The following is a 19379-nucleotide window of genomic DNA, read 5'->3' on the forward strand; positions in this document are numbered from 1 at the left end:
CCAATAGTCTCACTTCTTCCTCGGTGAACATCAACTGCAGCCAATCCTCAGAGTCTGAGCTCCGAAAATAGCCTCCCGACATGCATCAGTATGTAGGAACCCTGACGTCACAGTCTACATGTGACCGTTGGCAATTCTGGAGGGAGGAAAGGTGGAGGCGGACTGGTCGCCAACAGCCCAATGTTAAGGAAGGTGTGGATCTAAAAATCACGGTGCATTTAACATCGAAACCAAACTAAACCTGAACAAAACAAGACGACAAGACACAACACCAGTCGTTGTTTTGGAGCTGTGTTGGCTGACAGGCCCTGGATGGCAGAGAGAACAGCCATAAATTTTAAGTGGTGACTCACACAGGTGGTATAAATCACCAGAGCCCTGAACTTACAGGGACAGGACACTACGTCCCAAGCATTCTGCCCTTCCTCCCATCTGACAGGCGAACTGCAGAAAGCAAAGTTTACCCTGCTGACAGAGGCCACCGGTGGGCATACGGGCCCCGCCCAGGCCTGGTGTGGGCCCCACGAAAACACAAAGGAAGTGGGAGCAGCTCCTTCATGTTCCAGTGAGGTAACTGGCGCCTGCCTCGTTCACGCTCAGCGTGCTTGACAGCAAAGGTGAGCTCAGAAACAATCCCATTCCCTTGGGTGCTGGGGCTATGGGAAGGGACACAACACGAGTGAGCTAACCCTACAGGGAAATCCTGCCTGCAAACATGGATTCCTACGGCTAAACAGGTGATTGATTCAAAACAAGCCTTCTCTTTCAATACCACTGAGCCTCTCTCACAGGGCCTGACCTATATCTGTTATTATTTTTTGTTTGTTTGTCCTTTGTGGAACTAAATACCAAACGCAGGGCTTTGTACATGTAAAGCAAGCCCCCTGGCACTGAGCTACGCCTCCAGGTTCATTTCAGTGTTCTGACACAGGCTTGCTATAGAGCCAGACTGGTCTTGAGCTCTTGATCCTCCTGTCTTGCTTCCCAAGTGCTATGATTACAAGCATAGGTTAGTTATGTACAGTGACTGGGCGTTAGTTTTTTTCTGTTCTTTTCTCTCTTTCTTGCTTTTATTCTTTCTAGGTCACTTAGCTTTTCGCTTCTGATTTCTAAATGGCTTTAGATCAGCAGACAAGGGAGTTTGGGCAGATGTCCCAGTCGGTAAAGTGCTAGCCACAGAAGCATGAGAACCAGAGTTCAGATCCCTAGCATCTATATAAGACCTTCCCCTGTGGTGGTAGATGTTTATTCTATGATCCTAGCACTGGATCTCCAGGGCTCACTGGCCCGCTAGTCTTGCTCAATTGGTAAATTTCAGGTTCAGTGAGAGACCAATAAGGATCGTGATGGAAGAAGACAATCAACATGCACTTCTAGTCTCCACACACTTCCTCACCCATATACACATACACGTGAACTTACCCACACTGACCCCACAAAAATTAATGAGCCTTTATAAATAAATAAAAAATAAAAATAGAAAAGGGACATTCCCTGTGCCCTCCATCTAGTTTTTCCGAGTGGCGTGGTGACTATATTGGGAAATTGTCATGGGTACAGTCTACAGAGTTCATTTTGATTTGACTCAGTTTTCATTTAACACACACACACACACACACACACACACACACACACACGCACACGCGCGTGCCTGGGCATTTATATCCCTCCTGTAGCCCCATCCCCATCCATCCAGAGCAGCTCCACCATCATAAAGGTTCCACAAAGTCTGTCTCTAGTGTGGACCTGTTTCATAAGGATGCTTATAATGCAAAAGATTTTCCTTAAGAGAAAAAACGTTAGTGTTGGTAGACAGAGACCACAAAGCCCAACAGAAACAAAAGCATAGCTCCTAATTTTGGGCATGTCATCTTCCCTTTAGAAGACCCTGGCCCCATGTTCCAGGTGGCATTGTATGACTTCTCTTGGCTGCCCCTGCTTCTCTGCTTAGGTAGAGACCAAGCTGTGACCCTTTACATGCAGGACTGCAGGCAAGGCCTCACTGATGAAGGAGAACACACACGCACCATTTACATTGTATCGCATCACCGTGGAGAGCTGCTTCTTCGTCCTGCCGTCAGCCCCCAGTTGCAGCATACCCAAGATGGACGAGATCCCATGTGGGGAGACGACAATGTTCTCATGAGGCCGTGACTTGATGATCTGATTGAAAACCTGGATCCCTGTGTCGGAGCCTAGTTCCTCCAGTGACAGAGAGTTGAATTGGGAGTACACGGAGGATAAAGTCACTGTGGTCAAGATGAAGAAGGGAAAATGCCAATTCATGGTTCCTTCTAACAAGAATAGCCTAAAAAAGAAAAAGAAAAGAAAAGAAAATCAGAAATATATCACTCTTTTGCAAACACAAAGGATGAGTACTCTGTATTCAACTAGATCTGATTTCCTGTGCTCATGGATAACTGAATGTTGTGCTAAGTTAGCTTCTAATGCATAGGGTTTAGACAGACAGGGCTGGAAAGAAGTAAATTTCCATCTGCTAGAGCCTTAGTATGCACCAGACACCAGGCTATAAACCATTATTTAATTCTTGAAACTGTCAATCATATAAAGCATTGCTTCCAAGGATCTTCTATATGCCAAGCTCTTTCTAAGCAGTAGGCAGACAGCTGTACGTCTAATGGGTGTGACCGGGCCTTCTCAGCCTGTCCTTCTAGATGGACATGGAGAAAATAGGCCAGAAAGCTATTAGGTAACTTTAGAGAAGACTAACAGCCAGGATCATAAACTAAAGCGATGTGAGTAAATGAAGGGCCAGGGAGGGTCGAGTCATAGGGAATGCACCTCTGTGGTAGGAATACAGTTGAGGACAACTGAAGATTGAGAAAAAGAAGCAGCCATGCATGGATGTGGGGAGAGCCAAGCCAAAGGAGAGCAGCACGAAGGGACTGGAGGAACAGTCGGGCTGTGTGACAGACGCCAGGGTAGACCCACCGCAAGGTCACAAGAGACCACTAGGAGAGTTTTAAACAGAGGGGATTTTCTTAGAACCACACAGACTTGATTCTTTCACGGTACCACATACAACTTTTAAAATTACAGGCCTGTTAATTAAAACAAATTTCGGTAGTAGCTTTAGAGCTACAACAGGGCAGAACAATTGGTAAATCCATAAATGGTGCGGATGGCATTGTTTACCCTGAGAATTTCAATTACAGCCACTCGCTTTTAACTATGCTTCAGTCCTCGATTGCCACTGACAGGGCTTTCTCTGCCTACGACAGGAGGCAGGAGTTTATGTGTATTTATGGGAAAGCAAAGACTTCCATTAAGTTAGAACTCAATAGCAGCACTTAGCAAAAACAAAGGCAGAATTTGTGATGTTACTAATTCCATCCCTACTTTAGAGGCTTGAGGCTTTACCAAGGCACAAATCTCCTCCAGGGAGCTAATTTGATCCCCTTGTCACCTGTGGAAGGTTACAGAGAGAAGTCTTTGAAGAGACAGGTGACCAGGAGTGAGCGGAAATCAGTGGCCACGTGGGAAAAGAAAGAGTGTGGGTGGGGCTGGGAACACTGTGCCTTCCTGCCCTCTTTTCTGAGTTTTGGGAATTTCTCACACTATGCATAGCTGATGCTCAAAAACCACTGGTGGGATTAAACCCCAGGGATTAGGAGAGCAATTTTTAATTTTATTATTTCTCATTGCATCAAACCAGAGTCCCCTGAATGTGGTTGAGGAAATCCTTGTATTGAGTCATGAGCGTCCCAGTGAACTCCAAAATTTGTCCAAGGAAATACCATCATCTACGTGGGGCAAGGAACGTCAGCATAAACAGAATCCCCCACCTGGCTACCCACATGCAATGAGCCACTAAGAACGGACCATTCGGGCACATGTTGTAATTTTCTTACACCTTGTGAAATAGGTCCCTTCTAAAACTTCTGAACATTTGGGGTTTTTCCAGGGCTTAGTTGGAAAATAATTGTATAAACTCAGCCTGTCTAAATTCATAATGTGTAAGTGACCTACATACGCTCCCACGTAGCCCTCCACTCTGGTCAGTGGTGGCTGCGTTTTGACTCTGGCACCTTGGACTGGTTCTAAATACCACGACAACTGCCCGAGTTTCCTGGAGCCTGTTGGACCTTGGAGGGTTTCCAAGCACTGACCATGGGATCTTTGCTCACTCCTCCTAGGAGTTAGCCCAGATTTTCGTTCTTCACTTTCTCCCCTCGGAGAATGCATTTCCTCTTTGAAACTTGACATACCACAAACTAATCGCAGACACAAAGAATATGTAGAATCCTTGTATCCGCCAACCTCATCAATTTCCGTTACTGACTCCTAAGAAACTCTGTTGGGTCAGGGAATATTTGAATAAATGGTTGGATTTGTACACTCAAAAGGCACAAAAGGACATGTTGTTTTCACCACTGGTAGCTGAGGGCTCTGTGGCGGGGGGTATGGGAGGGGGGCTAAGGAGGACAAATGAAAGTAAAAATCTTAAGAGCCCTAATATCTTGGACAGTCTCCCAAACAAAGTTACTTTAGTTACCAGAACTTTGCTCAGCTAGGACTCTTTTTTTTTTTTTTTAAAAAAAAGAACAGTTTCATTATACTAGAAGTGTTTTTGTTTCTTTGCTGGGGGAAGTTTTTGAGAGATGTCCACGTTCAGCTGCTTAAAAGCACACTGGGCAGTTTCCAGGCTGTGTGAAACTTGGAATCAGGGCTATTTTTGATGGATGTTCTAGGCTTAACTTCTGCTCGGCCAAATGCTCTCAAATATAAACTCACCTGGCTTGTTTGCACACACGCCTAAGTGTAAGTTCAGAAGCCTGGAGAACAGGGATGGATCCATAAATAACTCCAGGCTTGCCTAAGTACTAATAATGAAAAGATACTCATATCCTCATAGATACCACTTTACACAAAATAAGTGTGGCAAGTTTTAAAATGCTTCGTCTCTAGAACAGAGAGAATCCAGCTATGGAAGAATGCACCAACTTTCTGCTTACTTTGATTTTTAAAAGAAATCACTCTTTAAACTTTGGGATGAGAGAAAGAATAAGTGTTTGGCCGAAATGTACTGGGAAATGTGAATACATAGGTTCATAAATCTGTTCTCGACTGTCTCAAATTTCATGAATAATGTTTTTTACAACAATAAAAAGCAATCCATGTGCTTTAGGCCGTCACTGAGGGAGAGCATAAGCCTACCAATAAAGCTGCTGCCACAGGCACAGCCTTCCAAACGTTAGCTTTCTCCTGCTCCAAGACTTTTTCTCTTTCCAGCGAGGGGAATGTTCCTGAAGTAATTGGGTACTGCTCCGAGTGTGAAGCATGGCTTAGTGTAGTAAATAATGGGCTGCTAGTTTTGCAAATGCCAGACTCAAAATGCATACTTGAAAATGTGTCACTTGCCCATGGCAGACGTGAGGGGAAAGCATGCCACAGACCCCGTGGCTTCACCTGTCACTTCTACACAGGCAGAGCTGAGATTTCTGCTAACTTCACCGTCGAGCTTTAGGCAGCTTGCTCCCCCATTTCTGTCTGATCGTTCATGGTGGTCTTTTGACCTGGGGGATGGGATGGGGTCCTCCATCGGTGGGCTATGGAGACCATTAGTTTCCCAGTTCTCGTTGGGGGCTCTCGATGGCCCTGGGCTTCCCTTTACCTTTCTGTTGTTTACCAGAGACCAGCAGAGCTCTTCCAACTCTTCCAGACAGTGTGCTAAGCCTTTCCTGATTGCCTCTGATGGGTTCTTCACCCACTTCTCTGAATACATCATCCCTCTCTGCATCTCTCATTTGGCTTCTTTTCAAATGATCCCACCTCTTTCCCATTAGACAGGAAGCTCACAGAAAATAGAAGCAGAGGCCTTTAGAGTCCCAGGGCCCACAGAGTCTATTTAGAGCTGTATCATGGGTATGCACTAAATCAGAGGCAGAAGTGAGGGTAATCCCACTGCTCAGGGTTTGGTTTGAAGTGTAGTGTTCCCAAAATATTTTAGGAAACTAAAATTCAGGAGACAACGCATCCAAGTCTGGATTTAGACTTACAGGAAATGTGAAAAAAAGAGAGGGCTGGTTCTGCTGGGCCCTAGTCTCACACAAATGTCTTGCTTCAGTGCCACTCCTCCTGGGCCTGGTCACATGCCTTGATTTCTGCAGCCCTCTCCACCTTCTGCCTGAGAAGCCACTGTCCACCCCTAGCCTGCACTACATAAGTACTTGGAAATAGAGCCCTAGACGGCCTCATTTGGACCTGCTAAATAACAGAATATGAGATAGCCCTGCAAACAGGGGCATTTGTTTTCTACTTAACAAGCTATTTTTATATCGAATATACCTTCTCTACAGCACAAGCAGATGATAAATATGATGTCCACGTGCTCTACTTAATATAGCAAGTTTATGGAAATGGACTAGTGTGAAGAGAACATGACAGAGGTCTACAGGCTCGGAGACTTTGTCTCTTATCTGCTTTGGGGGACCCGAGAGTGTCTAAAGAAAGGACAGTAGTCTACCCTCCACCACTCGCTAACATATGCTGGAAGAGCTAACAATCATAAACTACATGTGAATGCATGCACACACAACACACAAACACACATATGCATGCATACTGTATCATGGAAGATTTTAAATATATATAAAACATATGGAAAAAAGTAAGTCCACGGCTTTCAACATCCAGTAATGATAGCGGTCAATTCATGGCCTACCTCTTGAAAGTCAGATGTTATTCTGAAGCAAACTGTAGACATATAACAGCACTCAGGATCATTCTAATATATATCCTAACTAGGATATAAACCCACAATATTATTATCACCTAACAAAAATCAGTAACTCTTCAATATGCTAATTATCAAGTGTTCACACAGTCCTAATTGTATTCTGTTATATTTTTAACTTGATTTGAATCAAGATATCCATAAGCTCCAGCCATTACAAGTCGATAACCCTGTTGCTTTTTTAGAACAACAACACAAAATTTTTTTTTTTTTGTTTTTTTTTTGTTTTTTTTTTGTTTTTCAAGACAAGATTTCTCTGTATAGCTCTAGTTGTCCTGGAACTCACTCTGTAGACCAGGCTGGCCTTGAACTCAGAAATCCACCTGCCTCTGCCTCCCAAGTGCTGTGATTAAAGGAATGGGCCACCACTGCCCGGCTAATAACACAAATTCTTAAGTTGCTTTATTTTTAGCTTTGGTTCTAATACCACCAGAACTCTATAACTGCATTCCTCTGTCCTATGTGAAATGGATAGAGTCAGAACAGGATTATTGGCAACAGAGACAGTATGGGATGAAGAAGAGAGCAATCCTGAAAGGCTGTCAAGCCCTGCCCTCCACCCCCATGCCCCCCACCCCCTGACCTAGAGGCTAAGCAGCTTGATTAATTCTTCAGGTAAGACCATTCTGTAATTGTGTTGTACAAAGTATTAGGGTAAGGAGACTGGTCAACTGCTCTCTTTGCTTTTGTATCATGATCGTTGCCCAAGTACCTTTTTTATTAGGGGATCCAACATGGTACATGCTATAATAATTACGTTTCTTCCATTCACTGGTAGGAATATAAATAAAAAGAAAACCTGCATAGCTGACTACTATGAGCTTCAGTGTGTGTGTGTGTGTGTGTGTGTGTGTGTGTGTGTGTATGTGTTAAAGGTGGGACAAATGTGCAGAAGGGTTCTCATTTTCAAGAAGTCTTTGTTATAAAATTCTGAGTTCACTGGAATGTTGTTTTGTTTTCTTGTCATTAAAAACTCATGTTTTTCAACATCTTCTAGGGGCTTGATCCACTATAAATATTAATTCTTGTTGAGACTCAAAATAAATCACTTCAAGTTGATTCTTGAAATATCCAGTTTGATCGCATAGTATCCTCCGCTTCCCTCTCTTCTGTTCCTTGGGCTAATACAGTCAGTCATTTCTCTGGCTCCTTTTAGAGTGAAACAGTATTTATAGATTGTAGAGAGAATATCTTCTGTATTGTATTGATGCATCACTTGTCAATTAAAAAACTTATGGCCTATAAGGAAGGGTAGTATAGAAGGTGAGACATCTGGGAGGCAAACAGGATTCTGGGATAGAGCCAGGCAGGGGAGGTTGGCCTGAGTAGATGTGACAAGATGGACACATGGTACCTGGGCACAGGTAACCAGCCGCATGGCGGAACATAGGTTAAAATATTTAAGTTATGATCTAGTCAGAGTAGAGCCTAGCTACACAGCCAAGGTATTTATAAATATATTTCAGGTCTGAGTCTTATTTCTGGGAGTATGGGGGCTGGGTGGAAGAACTGGACCTAACAGATCCCATTTCATAAATCCCAAATAAACGGTAGCAATATTGGGAGACAAAGACAATGAAGAACCCACATTTATTTATGCTGTTCTCTGGGGGCATATCTAAAAACTTGCTTGCACATGAATTGGCTTGCCTTCCAGGGCCAAGAAATCCATAGGAGTCTCAATGGGTGAGGCCAAGATGGGAAGTCAGCTGACATTAAAAATTGGTGAGACTGATCAAAATACATCACCGATGGGTAAAATCACTGAGTCTCCTGAATCGTTCCTGTCATAAGAAGTAGGGTCACAGCAATGACACAGCCCTGGAATGAGCAACTGATAGTTGCTTCATTCCACACATGGAAGGTCATGTTGTGCTGTCCCCAGCCTTGCATCTCCAGAACTTCTCAGCCTGACAGACAGCCAACTGGGAAAGCTCTGCGGTTCTTCTGGTCTCTGTTTCTAGGATCTTGATTCTTCAAACCTAGATGCTCCCTTCTTGATCTGTCCCTGTCCCCTTCTAAAGGTGGCAAGATCAGCAAGCACACACCTGCAAACTACCCTCCATGAGAAGGATCACATCTCCCAACAGCTTTTGTAAAGGATTTCTCAAAGGAAAAGTTTTAGTTTCTCAAAGGAAACACTAGAACTTTTACTCAGGTCTGTGATGCTCGTGCTGTTGGACCACATATTTCCCAGCAATATTTTTGTCAGCAGAGAAATGTTTCAAACTCCCCAGAGTGTTTCCCAAGAGGTATTATGGGTACCCTCCAGGCGTCAGGAGGTGAAGATCTAAGGCTCTCTGTGAGGGAGAGGTAACTGTTCATCCACAAGTAACTGGAGCTGAGATTATGAAGCCAAGGAGAGGCTAGTCTTGAATATGGTCCCATAGAAGTGAGAAGACTAGATTTAAAACCTTTGTAAGTCATTCCTGAAATGATACCCACTCAGGCTCTGTCTTCGTTGTCCAAATAAGATCACATTCTCTTAAGATAACTAAACCAGAAGATGGAGCCAGCCCAAGCACACCACGGTGTGCAGCTCTGATAAGTCCCCAGCAGTCCATGAGAGTCAGCATCTTTACAATGTAGGGAGAAGCAAACCAGAGACGGCACCTAGAGCTGCTGTGGCTTTAAAATGCTTTTCCAGGTCACTATGAAGAAACATTAAGTCCTCTGAAGTTCTTCATATTTTTTAACCCAGAATCCAACAGGTATGCATGTATGTTCAATCTATGAGACTAACCAACTGGGTCAAGAACTGATGTAAAACTGCTTAGGAAAGACACTTTTCAACCACTGAAATGTATGGAAACGATGGCTTAAATAAAAAAGATATGTAAGGTGAACTCTGACACCCAGTGCCTTTTACCCGTATATATTTCATTCTGAAACTTTCCTTTGGGAAGGGGCAGAAGCTAAAGAAAAGGATGGTGGGGGTGGGATTTGTTTGCTGTCTACTTCCAAAAATACCTGATCAGGAACACTCTTTCCTCCTATTTCCTTCAAGTTTTCAGAATAATTTGCTGAGGGCTCAAATCCAACTTCTATGCCCTCACCGGGGAGGCAGAGTGAATGAGCCTCTTCATCAAGCCTGCTTTTTCCTCTAGTGTGTGCCTTCCTTCCCAGTTCCCTTGGATGGTTTAATAGAAGAACTAGAGTGGAGAGACATATATTGGTAGGAAGTATAAAAAAGAATACAGTGGTCGCTAGTGGTGGGATGGTAAAGGTGATGGATACTCTCTCGCCTAAAAAAAACCACTCAGAATGGTAAGATATGCCTTTTAAGTGTGCAGGCTTGGGGCATTAAATCTATAAAACTTTAGATGGGTGATTTCCTCATCCAGCATCCAAGAGAAGGACCCAGTACTATAGTGATATAGACCAGTGACTCACAATTTTTAAAAACAGGGAAACAATTTTGTTGCATTAAAAAAAAAAAAAAAGAAAAGAAAAAGAAAAAAGTGTAACAGCTATCATACTTTGGGAGATACAAAATCATGAGTTCACAAATATTTTAATAAAAAGCAAATCATTTTTATTATAACATAATTAAGATCCATTGTAAAAGCTATGTTTACATTTCAATTATTTGTGGAAGGAGAGTGTGCCTGGACATTCATGGAGATCAGAGGGCAATTTACAAGAATCTTTTTTTTCCTTCCTCCACATGGTTCTGGGTTGAACTTAGGTCATTAGATTTGGTGGTCAGTGCCTGGATGAGCCTAAAATGTGTCCCCCTCGGTCCCCTTCTTTTATTTCCTGTTCAGACATTGTTTACTCAGTCTATACTCAAAGCCCCACAATGACCATAGCTTCACTGGTCCTTTGAAATACTGACGCTATCTGTGGGTCCTCCATTCACTGATGAGAACCGAGCACTGTGTAAACTGATGCTGGCCAACTATGAAGGCCAAGGGTTTTAAGAACAAATTGATTTTTAAAAAAATTTCTGAAATAAAAATGTTTCTTTAAAAACAAACTAACAAAAAAAAAAAAAAAACCCCATATACCTGTTAAACAGCTAACTCCATCAACCTACTGTAAGAGAATAAAAGAGACCTGGGTCCCAAACTGATTGTATCTAGAAGCAAAATCATCGCTATAAGTAGCTTGGCTCACTGGCAATTCTAATTGCAACCTAAATCTCCAATGGAAGCAGCACTGTGGGTAGTCTTTTAGCAGCTCAGCATCCTTGCCCTCTAGCTTTTGTGTGCTCTGCTGCTAACCGTTTGCACCTGCTACCTTTGGACGACAGCCAGTGGGAAGCAAAGCCCACTTTGCCTAGTGGGCCTTAAGTGTTTACAGACACTATTTCCTCCCAGAAGGCTAATAGCCATTGACTCCTGGTCTTGCTGTAAATGACTCCAAAAAAATCTGCCCATGAGCTCTGTAGTGGGACTTGGCCCAGATACATCTCTTGCTTAACTTCTTCCTTTTCCAACCCACCCCACCCCCACCCCCCCTTCCCATTCAGTTGCTGGGTTTGCTAGGAAGTGTTTCCTTACCAAATCACCGTGTTGCTTCTGGGAGAACATGATCTATGCCACCCAACACTGAGTGGTAGTTGATGACACCCACCCAACTGTGTCACTCACTGTGAAGAAAACTAAAAGAGTCATGTATCAGCAGTAATCGGTTCTAGCTATTTTGGGGTGCTGTTTAGTTTTGTAGCCGAGACACTTTTGCTAGGCAGCCCAGGTTGGACTCAAAATGCTCAGTCCTGTGCCTCAGCCTCCCTGCTGTTGGAACAGACATACATCAACTGACAACCCAAACTATTTATCATACAAGCAACGATGCAAAAATTATACCTACGTGCAACAAGACTAACGGACATCGTTGAGTTAGCACTAGACAACTGTTTCCGACGAACATTTTCTCTGCATATCGTTACGCATTTTGCAAAGTTAAGGGTCTTTTTTTTTTTTTTTTAATCTGCTTCTAAAAGCACACACGACAGGAGGTGGGATTCTACGTCAGCTGAAAGGTGAAGGCTGCATGCAAAGTGAACAGAGAAAGCTGCAGAGCACAGGAACGGAACTCAGAGGAGCATAAAACCTGTACTGACACGTGGTATCACCGGGAAAAGGAAAACTGCGGACACACAACACTACCAGCTCCTTTCTCATATTCCCAGGTGAATGTTACAGGCTGCCCATGTTCTTCTGTCAATAGACGTTCATCTACTTGGCTGAGCCACTTGATCTATTTGTCTCTATATCTCCCTATCAGACATTTAAAGACAGGAATAATTATTTATTAATATCTTATGCCATGTATTTAGCATACTGCCAGGATTATAGAAGGAATTCAATACATGCTTATGAAACAAATTGTAATTCAATAGAAGTTAACGGTTCCGTTCCTATTTTATGTGACAGCGGCAATTAAATTCTTCTGCCCACTTCTAACTTGCTTAAAAATCTATAGAACACACTCTTAAGTACTTGCGAATAATAGCCACCACTAACTGGATGCATATTACTACAGTCTGAATAGTTTATCTTCCCAAAATTCACTTATTGAAGTCCTAACTGTGCCATGTGATGTTTTCAGAAGTTGATTCTTGCTGGACATGGTAGTACATACCACCTTTAATTCCAGTATTCCTGGGGGAGACACATGAATTCAAGGCCAGCCTCATCTACATAGTGAATCCAGGCCATTCAGAGATATACAGGGAGACTATGTCTCAACCATCATCATTGCCATCATCATCATCATCATCACCATCAACATCATCACCACCACCATCACAGACAGCTCGTCCTGCTTGATGCATGAGAAGAACTACTAGAAGGTACCGTCTGCAAAGAGCAAGCCTTTACCAACTACTGTAGGTGCCAGTGTCTTAACCTTAGACTTCCCTGACTCTTGGACCATGAGAAATAAATTTCTGTTGTTTGTAAGCCTGTTGTAATGGTATTTTGTTACAGCAGATTAAATATACAAGACATCTACTAAACGCCAGACACAGTACTTTATATTGAAAATGACATTTAACCCTCTATTTAAGAAGTAGGAATTAGTTGTTCTATGTTAAAAATGGTGGAAACTGGGGAATCTAAAAAAAAACCTGAATAGTATACGTACACTCTACAACTCGGACATGGTAAGAGATCCAAGGTCGAAAGCCTGAGATTTTGGCTAATAGGCCACACTGCTTCCTTTGGTGGAATTTAAAGGCCAGCGGAGGAAGAGGTGGAAGAAACACTGTGTTCCTCTACCTGGGCTTACCTCACCAAACACTTGGAACAAACAAGTGACCATAGCTTTCAAGAGTGCCAAAATGAACATAATGTTTGTTACTCTAGGGTGGTGGCTTCCATCCAGGGTAGGGGCAACTCTGTCCCCAGGGGTTATTTGGGAACATTTTTGGTTGTCTCACTTAGGTAAGCAGGGCTACGCTGTCTAGTGGATACTGTTCCTTAGGGGTGTAAGCATCTTAGGGTATAAGTGAACCTTATACCTCAGGACCCCAAGAGAATCTCTGCTCAGACACACAGAAGAACACACATTCTGCCCAGGTCACCCACGATGTGACTGGCTTCCCATCATTTACAATCATAGGCAAAGCCATGGCAGTACTGACACCAATTTGCAGCATGATTTTCTCTGGAATTTTAAACCTGAAACTTTCCTGTGTGGAAGAAGAAGGGATCCAGCCAATTACTTCTGTGCATCCTAGAAGGGGAGGCTTATGACCAGCAATTACAGCTTCAGCCTGATAGTTCCCCCCATCCAATGTGTCAGCTCCAGTTTGCGGCAGCCAGTGGAAGAACTTTGAGGCTGGAAGCAGAGATACAGGCATTCTAATGAGCTTCCACCAAGAAGCACGGGGAGTTGCTAAGACCAGGCTGACTCACTGGCAGTTACTTCCCTAAACTCTCCGAAGAGCAGCAGCAGGAAGCCAACTGGCATCCCATCTTCTGCCCTTGGTCCCTCCTCCTGCTCACTGATGCTCAGCTCTCATCCCATGGGTGCCATTTTTTTTGCTAAACCAAAGCTACAATATTGGAACTGACAAGTAAGGACTGGGGACCCCTGCATGCCCCCCCCCCCATGTTATGTTTCACATCTCTGTACTTAGTCCCTAGCATTTCTGAACCTCTTCTATCCAGTACCTGCAGAGCTGAGCCACTCGGAGTCCCAACCCCCACTTTATTCCTTGTTAGTCAGGAAAGACAGACTACTTGACAAGTGAGTTCTGAAGACCTCATTCCCTTAAAAAGTCAAATTACCTTAAAAAGTGGCGTGCATGTGTGCGTGTGCGTGCGTGCGTGCATGTGTGCGTGCGTGCCTGTGTGTGTGTGTGTGTGTGTGTGCCTGTGTGTAAAACCATCATTATGGAGGTGAGATGCCTTCTTTGGCAGAAGTGAGTGGGTAGTTGATATCTGAGCCTTGTAAAGCACAGAGATAATTTGTCTGGGCCGTGAGGCTCAGCTTTGAGAGCCCTACCAGAGGATGTGGGCTTTAATCAGGCAGGAACCCGAAGGTCCTTATGCTCCTATTTCGGTCAGTGGGGGTGGTGAGCAAGGAAATCCACATTCAACCATGCAGAGAGGAATTCAAACTGCTGGGGTTCAATTTCACCGCTAAAGCCTCTTGGCTCCCCTAAAGTCAGGTAGCATTAAGAATTTTTTGGATATTAAGTACAGCCGCCCACTCTTCTATTCCTCAAATACTAAGGCAGTGTGCTGGGCTCAGTGCTGGGCTACCAGAAGAGAACCAGGCCATGGTGTGAGCACTCTATCATCACTCGATAATGGCGCTAATGAAGTGTAGTTGCTGCCTCAATGGGCATATGGAGTCACTGATGGAATGAGGGCAATTAGCATTTCCCCTTAAGATTCTCAGCTCAAGTGGTCTGGACTCTTGCTTTTCAGAAATGTATAAAGGTAGGTAGGGAAGAGCTGTGTGGCATTCCCCAGGAGAAGATGGGGACACTGGGAGCCACACAAAGCCCTCCAACAATCAGGAACTGCCCAGTCCAATCGGTCAACAGAACTGAGGTTGGTTCAGCGGCCGGCTTTTAGAGAAGAGACAGACTTTAACCAAACCATCCTGTTCACCGAGGCAATACTTGAATTCATTTTTACCTATCTCTGGTACAAACAGGCCAAAAGCTAGTAAGCTGTACAGCAAAGAAAGCCAAGGCACACCCACCCAGCGAGGGACCGGAAGCTATCTGCGGAAAGCCCCGCCCTCCTCAGTCCAGACTGGAGAAGGAGCAGTAGTAACTAGCCCAGGGGCAGTGGGAGAGTTGAGAAAGCTGTAATGGACGTTGGTCTAGAGGGTAAAATGCCTTTGATACTTTTGGCACTTTGTCTTTCTCTTTTCAGGCCATCTGCATCTCGCAGCCTTTGCAAGGCACAGGCGACTGACTGACTGATGCTTGAGTGGAAACTTTGCTAAGTGGGCAGCTCATCCGCAACACACGGAGCCAAAACCAGAGAGCAGCTGACAGAACCTCTCATGCTTTTGTCTACATTCCTGTACCGCCCTTTCTCAGCTACCAGCCTCGGCACATTGTAAGTGGGTAGGGACCCCAAATCCCAATCGTTCTCAGATTTTACACTGAAAGTATCCATATCAATAAAAGGGAAAACTGATTGTCTTAGTTAGGGTTTCCATTGCTGTGAAGAGACACCATGACCAAGGCAATGCTTATATAGGACAACATTTAATTGGGGCTGGCTTACACTTTCAGAGGTTCAGCCCATTATCATCACGACAGGAAGTACGGCCGTGTGCAGGCAGACTTGGTGCTGGAGGAGACAAGGGATCTACATCTTCATTGAAAGGGAGCCAGGTCCAGACTGTCTCACGTGTAGCTAGGAGGAGGGTCTCAGCCCCCTACCCCCACAATAACACACTTCCTCCAACAAAGTCACACCTACTCCAACAAGGCCACACCTCCTAATAGTGCCACTCCCTGGGCCAAGCATATTCAAACTACCACACTGATAACCTGAAAAATTGATGATGATGATGATGATGATGATAATAATCCCCAAACCTTTGGTTCTTCAAAAAAGATCCTGTAAGGAAGCTAGGGAGCTAGCTTAGTTGGTGGAAGTACTTGGTGCTCAAACATGACAACCTGAGTTTGATCCCTACCATCCATGCAAAAGCTGGGTATGGTGGTATGGACAAGTGGCACAGTGTTAGGAGCCAAAGATTCAGATTCCCGGGGCTCACTGCCCCACCAGTCAGCCTAGATCAAGTAGTGAGCCCCAAACCAGTGAAAGACTCTGTTTCAAAATACAAGGTAAGTAGCTCTTGAGGAATGACACCTTCGATTGACCTCTGCTTTACACACACACACACACACACACACACACACACACACAAACACACACACACACACAAATACACACACACAAATACACACATACACACAAATATACACATAAATGAATATACACACACAAATACACACAAACGCACACATACACGCACAAATACACACATAAATGCACACATACACATACACGAATATACACAAGTGCACACATAAATATATATACACACAAATGCACGCATATACACACAAACACACAAATGCACACACACACAAATACACACGTAAATGCACACATACACATACACGAATATACATAAATGCACACACAAATATACATACACACAAATGCACGCATACACACACAAACACACAAATGTACACATACACACACAAACACACAAATGCACACACAAAAATACACACATAAATGCTCATATATACACACAGATACACACACAAATGCACACATACACACACAAATACACACAGATGCACACATACACACACAAATACACACAGATGCACACATACACATACATGAATATACACAAATGCATACACAAATATATACACACACATACACACATGCACACACATATCCACACATGCACTTACACACACATATACACATCTGTAAAAAAAACAAGAAGAAAACTGGTACAATATGAATGACTGGTAGACTGCATATATCCATGTCAATTTGCTGGTTGTAAGGTTGCTCCACTGTTATGCAAAGTATTGTCTTTTCATAGACCTGGTAAAGGTACATGAGGTATTGTAGTAATTAAAAGCCACAATGTGCCTTGGGTTCATAGGCTAGCTCTTTTTTTAAAAAAAACAAAACAAAACAGAATTTATTTTTATTTTATATATATGAGTATTTTGCCTACATGCATATTTGTGTTCCACTTGGGTGTCTGGTACCCACAGAGGCTCAAAGAAGGCATTGAATCCTTTGGAACTGGAGTTACAAGATGGTTGTAAACCACTTTGTGTGTGCTGGGAATTGAACCCAGGTCCTCTAGGAAGAACAGCCTATACACTTAACCACTGAGCCATCTGCTGGAGAGCTTAGGGGTAGTTCTTAAGGTCTGTATCAATGCTGGCTTCTGCCATCTCTACTGTTTACCACTGTAGACAGAGATGATGATCCCATTCTCTGAGGGTCTCCGGACCACTTTAACCTTAACCTCAACTACAAAAGACTGGAACCCCGATTCCTGAAAACAAAAGGAAGTCACCCGATGTATTTACCTGGTCCTTCCTTACTATTTAGGATATATTTTCCTACATTTCTTCAGTACAAGAGGGATTCAAAGGTCTAGGTTGTGACATCACAAGACCTTTGAATCTGGGCACTTTGAATCTAGGAAGATAACATAAGGGAGGGCCTTTGTCCTCCTCGGGACAGAAGCATACTGTGCCGCTCCATTGACAATCCCCATGACAGGGTTAGAAATGACTGCAGAGCACCTGGTCAGCTTGGGAAATGGGAGTCGGGCTCTGGCAATTTTCCTTGTGTTTTTTTTCCCAAGGCTGCCAAGCACATGAATATGAAGTATTTTCCTACCAGCACGAAAAGTGAAATAGTGTGCGATTAAACTCAAGCAATTTTTGAAGGTTTTAGTGTAGCAGGGCCAGACAAACCCTGTCTCAGTGGTCTCGAGATTTAATGGAGGCTGTCTGGATTTTAAGCTGATGCTCAGAACTGTTTGGTTTGTTTAGATGGGTGGAATAACATGAAACAGGAAATGCTTGACAACTACTCAAAGAGAGCTCTTACAGATAACGTAGAACCACACACTAAAAAGCCTAGTGGGGTGACCCCCCCAGAACAACAGGCAATCTGGGAGAAGAGGCTTCAGTGTTTGTCAGCAGACCCCAAAATACAAGTGTTCCTGCATATAGCAATTTCTATGGGAATCCCAGGATGGGGGAAGGGGCTGATCCTATCCACTAAACTCGCTATCTGCAAGACCTTAATACGCAGCATTATCCACCACCTAGTACCCACCCAAGAATCCAAGTCAAAGGTTTGGGAACTATTTTTTTTCTCTTACCCTATTAGAAACAGCAAGACATTCATTCTCTCTCTGTAATACATTTTTTTTAAATTAATTTATTTATTATATGTAAGTATACTGTAGCTGTCTCCAGACACCCAGAAGAGGGCACCAGACCTCATTACAGATGGTTGTGAGCCACCATGTGGTTGCTGGGATTTGAACTCATGACCTTCGGAAGAGCAGTCGGCGCTCTTAACTGCTGAGCCATCTCTCCAGCCCCCAATACATTTCAAATATCTTCTCCATCTCTTTGTCTCCAGTCTAAGCCACCAACTTCTCTGGAAGAGAGCACTGACTGCCTATACCCAAGTCACCAGCCACATTGCTCTTGGACAACTGAGGAGAAAAGGAGGCCATGACGTTTTGCCCGGGAGCTGCATCAAAGTCTCCAACGGCCTCCCAATGCTCTTGTAAGCAACTGGAACTTGTCTTGTAGCCTGTAAGGCACTGTTTGGCCAGGGTCTGGCTTTCTTTCTCCAGACACATACTGAACCCATCAGTCTCTTTTCAGCATCCGGTTTCCATGTTAAAAGTTCTTCCCAAATGAGACATTTACCTTCTTGTTTTCCCTTGATCCCTTCAACTGCTCTGTCTATCACTTTACCCCAGCATCCAGAATGCACATGGATACCCAGGGGTTCAATACACAAACACGGTATTGAAGAAGCAGAGGCTGTAGATTACATGTCGTTAAGCATCATTTTCTAGACTTTGTTGCATCCCCACCCAGTTGTGATAACTCCATGCCTAGAGACACAGATAGACATCCTGGGAAGAGGAAAAGAAGACTGGCCCTGGTTAGCAACCATTATTATAAAGGTTAGAAATAAATGCACACCATTCCCAGTCTGGGCACAAAATGCCCAATTAACCTACAATTATTGTTTGGATCTGAATAATGATGGATTTTAGTACAATGTGGTTGAGCAATCATTCACAACATCATTTATTTCAGTAGGAACACATGTCGTAACCCCTCAGTCACGCATCTGAACAACCACGGAGGGGTAGCTTAGTCCATCCGGACAGCCTCCACTTGCTTTCTGCATCGATAATCCACGTGGTGTCTGAACGGAGATGATATAACTAGGAAGGTGCGGGCCAGGACTCAGAGAATGGCTTGTGTCTACTTTTACCCCATCTGATTTTTAATTTGTGTTTGGCACACTAAAAACAAAGCTTGTTCTTCATGCAGGTCCCCCCAATGACTAGAGCTGGGGGCTGTCCCTGAACCTGTTGCCTGCCTGTG

General features: G+C 43.8%; 1 protein-coding gene and 1 long non-coding RNA gene across 6 annotated transcripts in view; one reads left to right on the forward strand and one right to left on the reverse strand.

The window, feature by feature from the left end:
- The window catches only part of Serpine2 (serpin family E member 2), a 65338-nt gene that overhangs the window by 26596 nt on the left and 19363 nt on the right, over positions 1-19379 (reverse strand). For both annotated transcript variants that reach the window (XM_031368139.1, XM_031368138.1), the window contains exon 2: positions 2028-2308. In XM_031368139.1, coding sequence (XP_031223999.1) covers positions 2028-2286 — 259 coding nt within the window. In that variant the 5' untranslated portion in view covers positions 2287-2308. The remainder of the gene's footprint in view (positions 1-2027; positions 2309-19379) is intronic.
- LOC116088637 lies at positions 413-19377 on the forward strand. Of its 4 annotated transcripts, none has more exons than XR_004117952.1 (3): positions 413-617; positions 15100-15288; positions 18391-19008. It is a non-coding gene; the product is annotated as an uncharacterized LOC116088637 (long non-coding RNA). The 4 variants fall into 4 exon arrangements; XR_004117955.1 differs by lacking the exon at positions 413-617 and adding an exon at positions 19326-19377 and having other exon boundaries at positions 14984-15288; positions 18391-18540; XR_004117954.1 differs by lacking the exon at positions 413-617 and adding an exon at positions 19086-19318 and having other exon boundaries at positions 14984-15288; positions 18391-18540.

The sequence above is a fragment of the Mastomys coucha genome, unplaced genomic scaffold (assembly GCF_008632895.1).
Source record: "Mastomys coucha isolate ucsf_1 unplaced genomic scaffold, UCSF_Mcou_1 pScaffold14, whole genome shotgun sequence".
NCBI classification, from domain to species: Eukaryota; Metazoa; Chordata; class Mammalia; order Rodentia; family Muridae; genus Mastomys; species Mastomys coucha.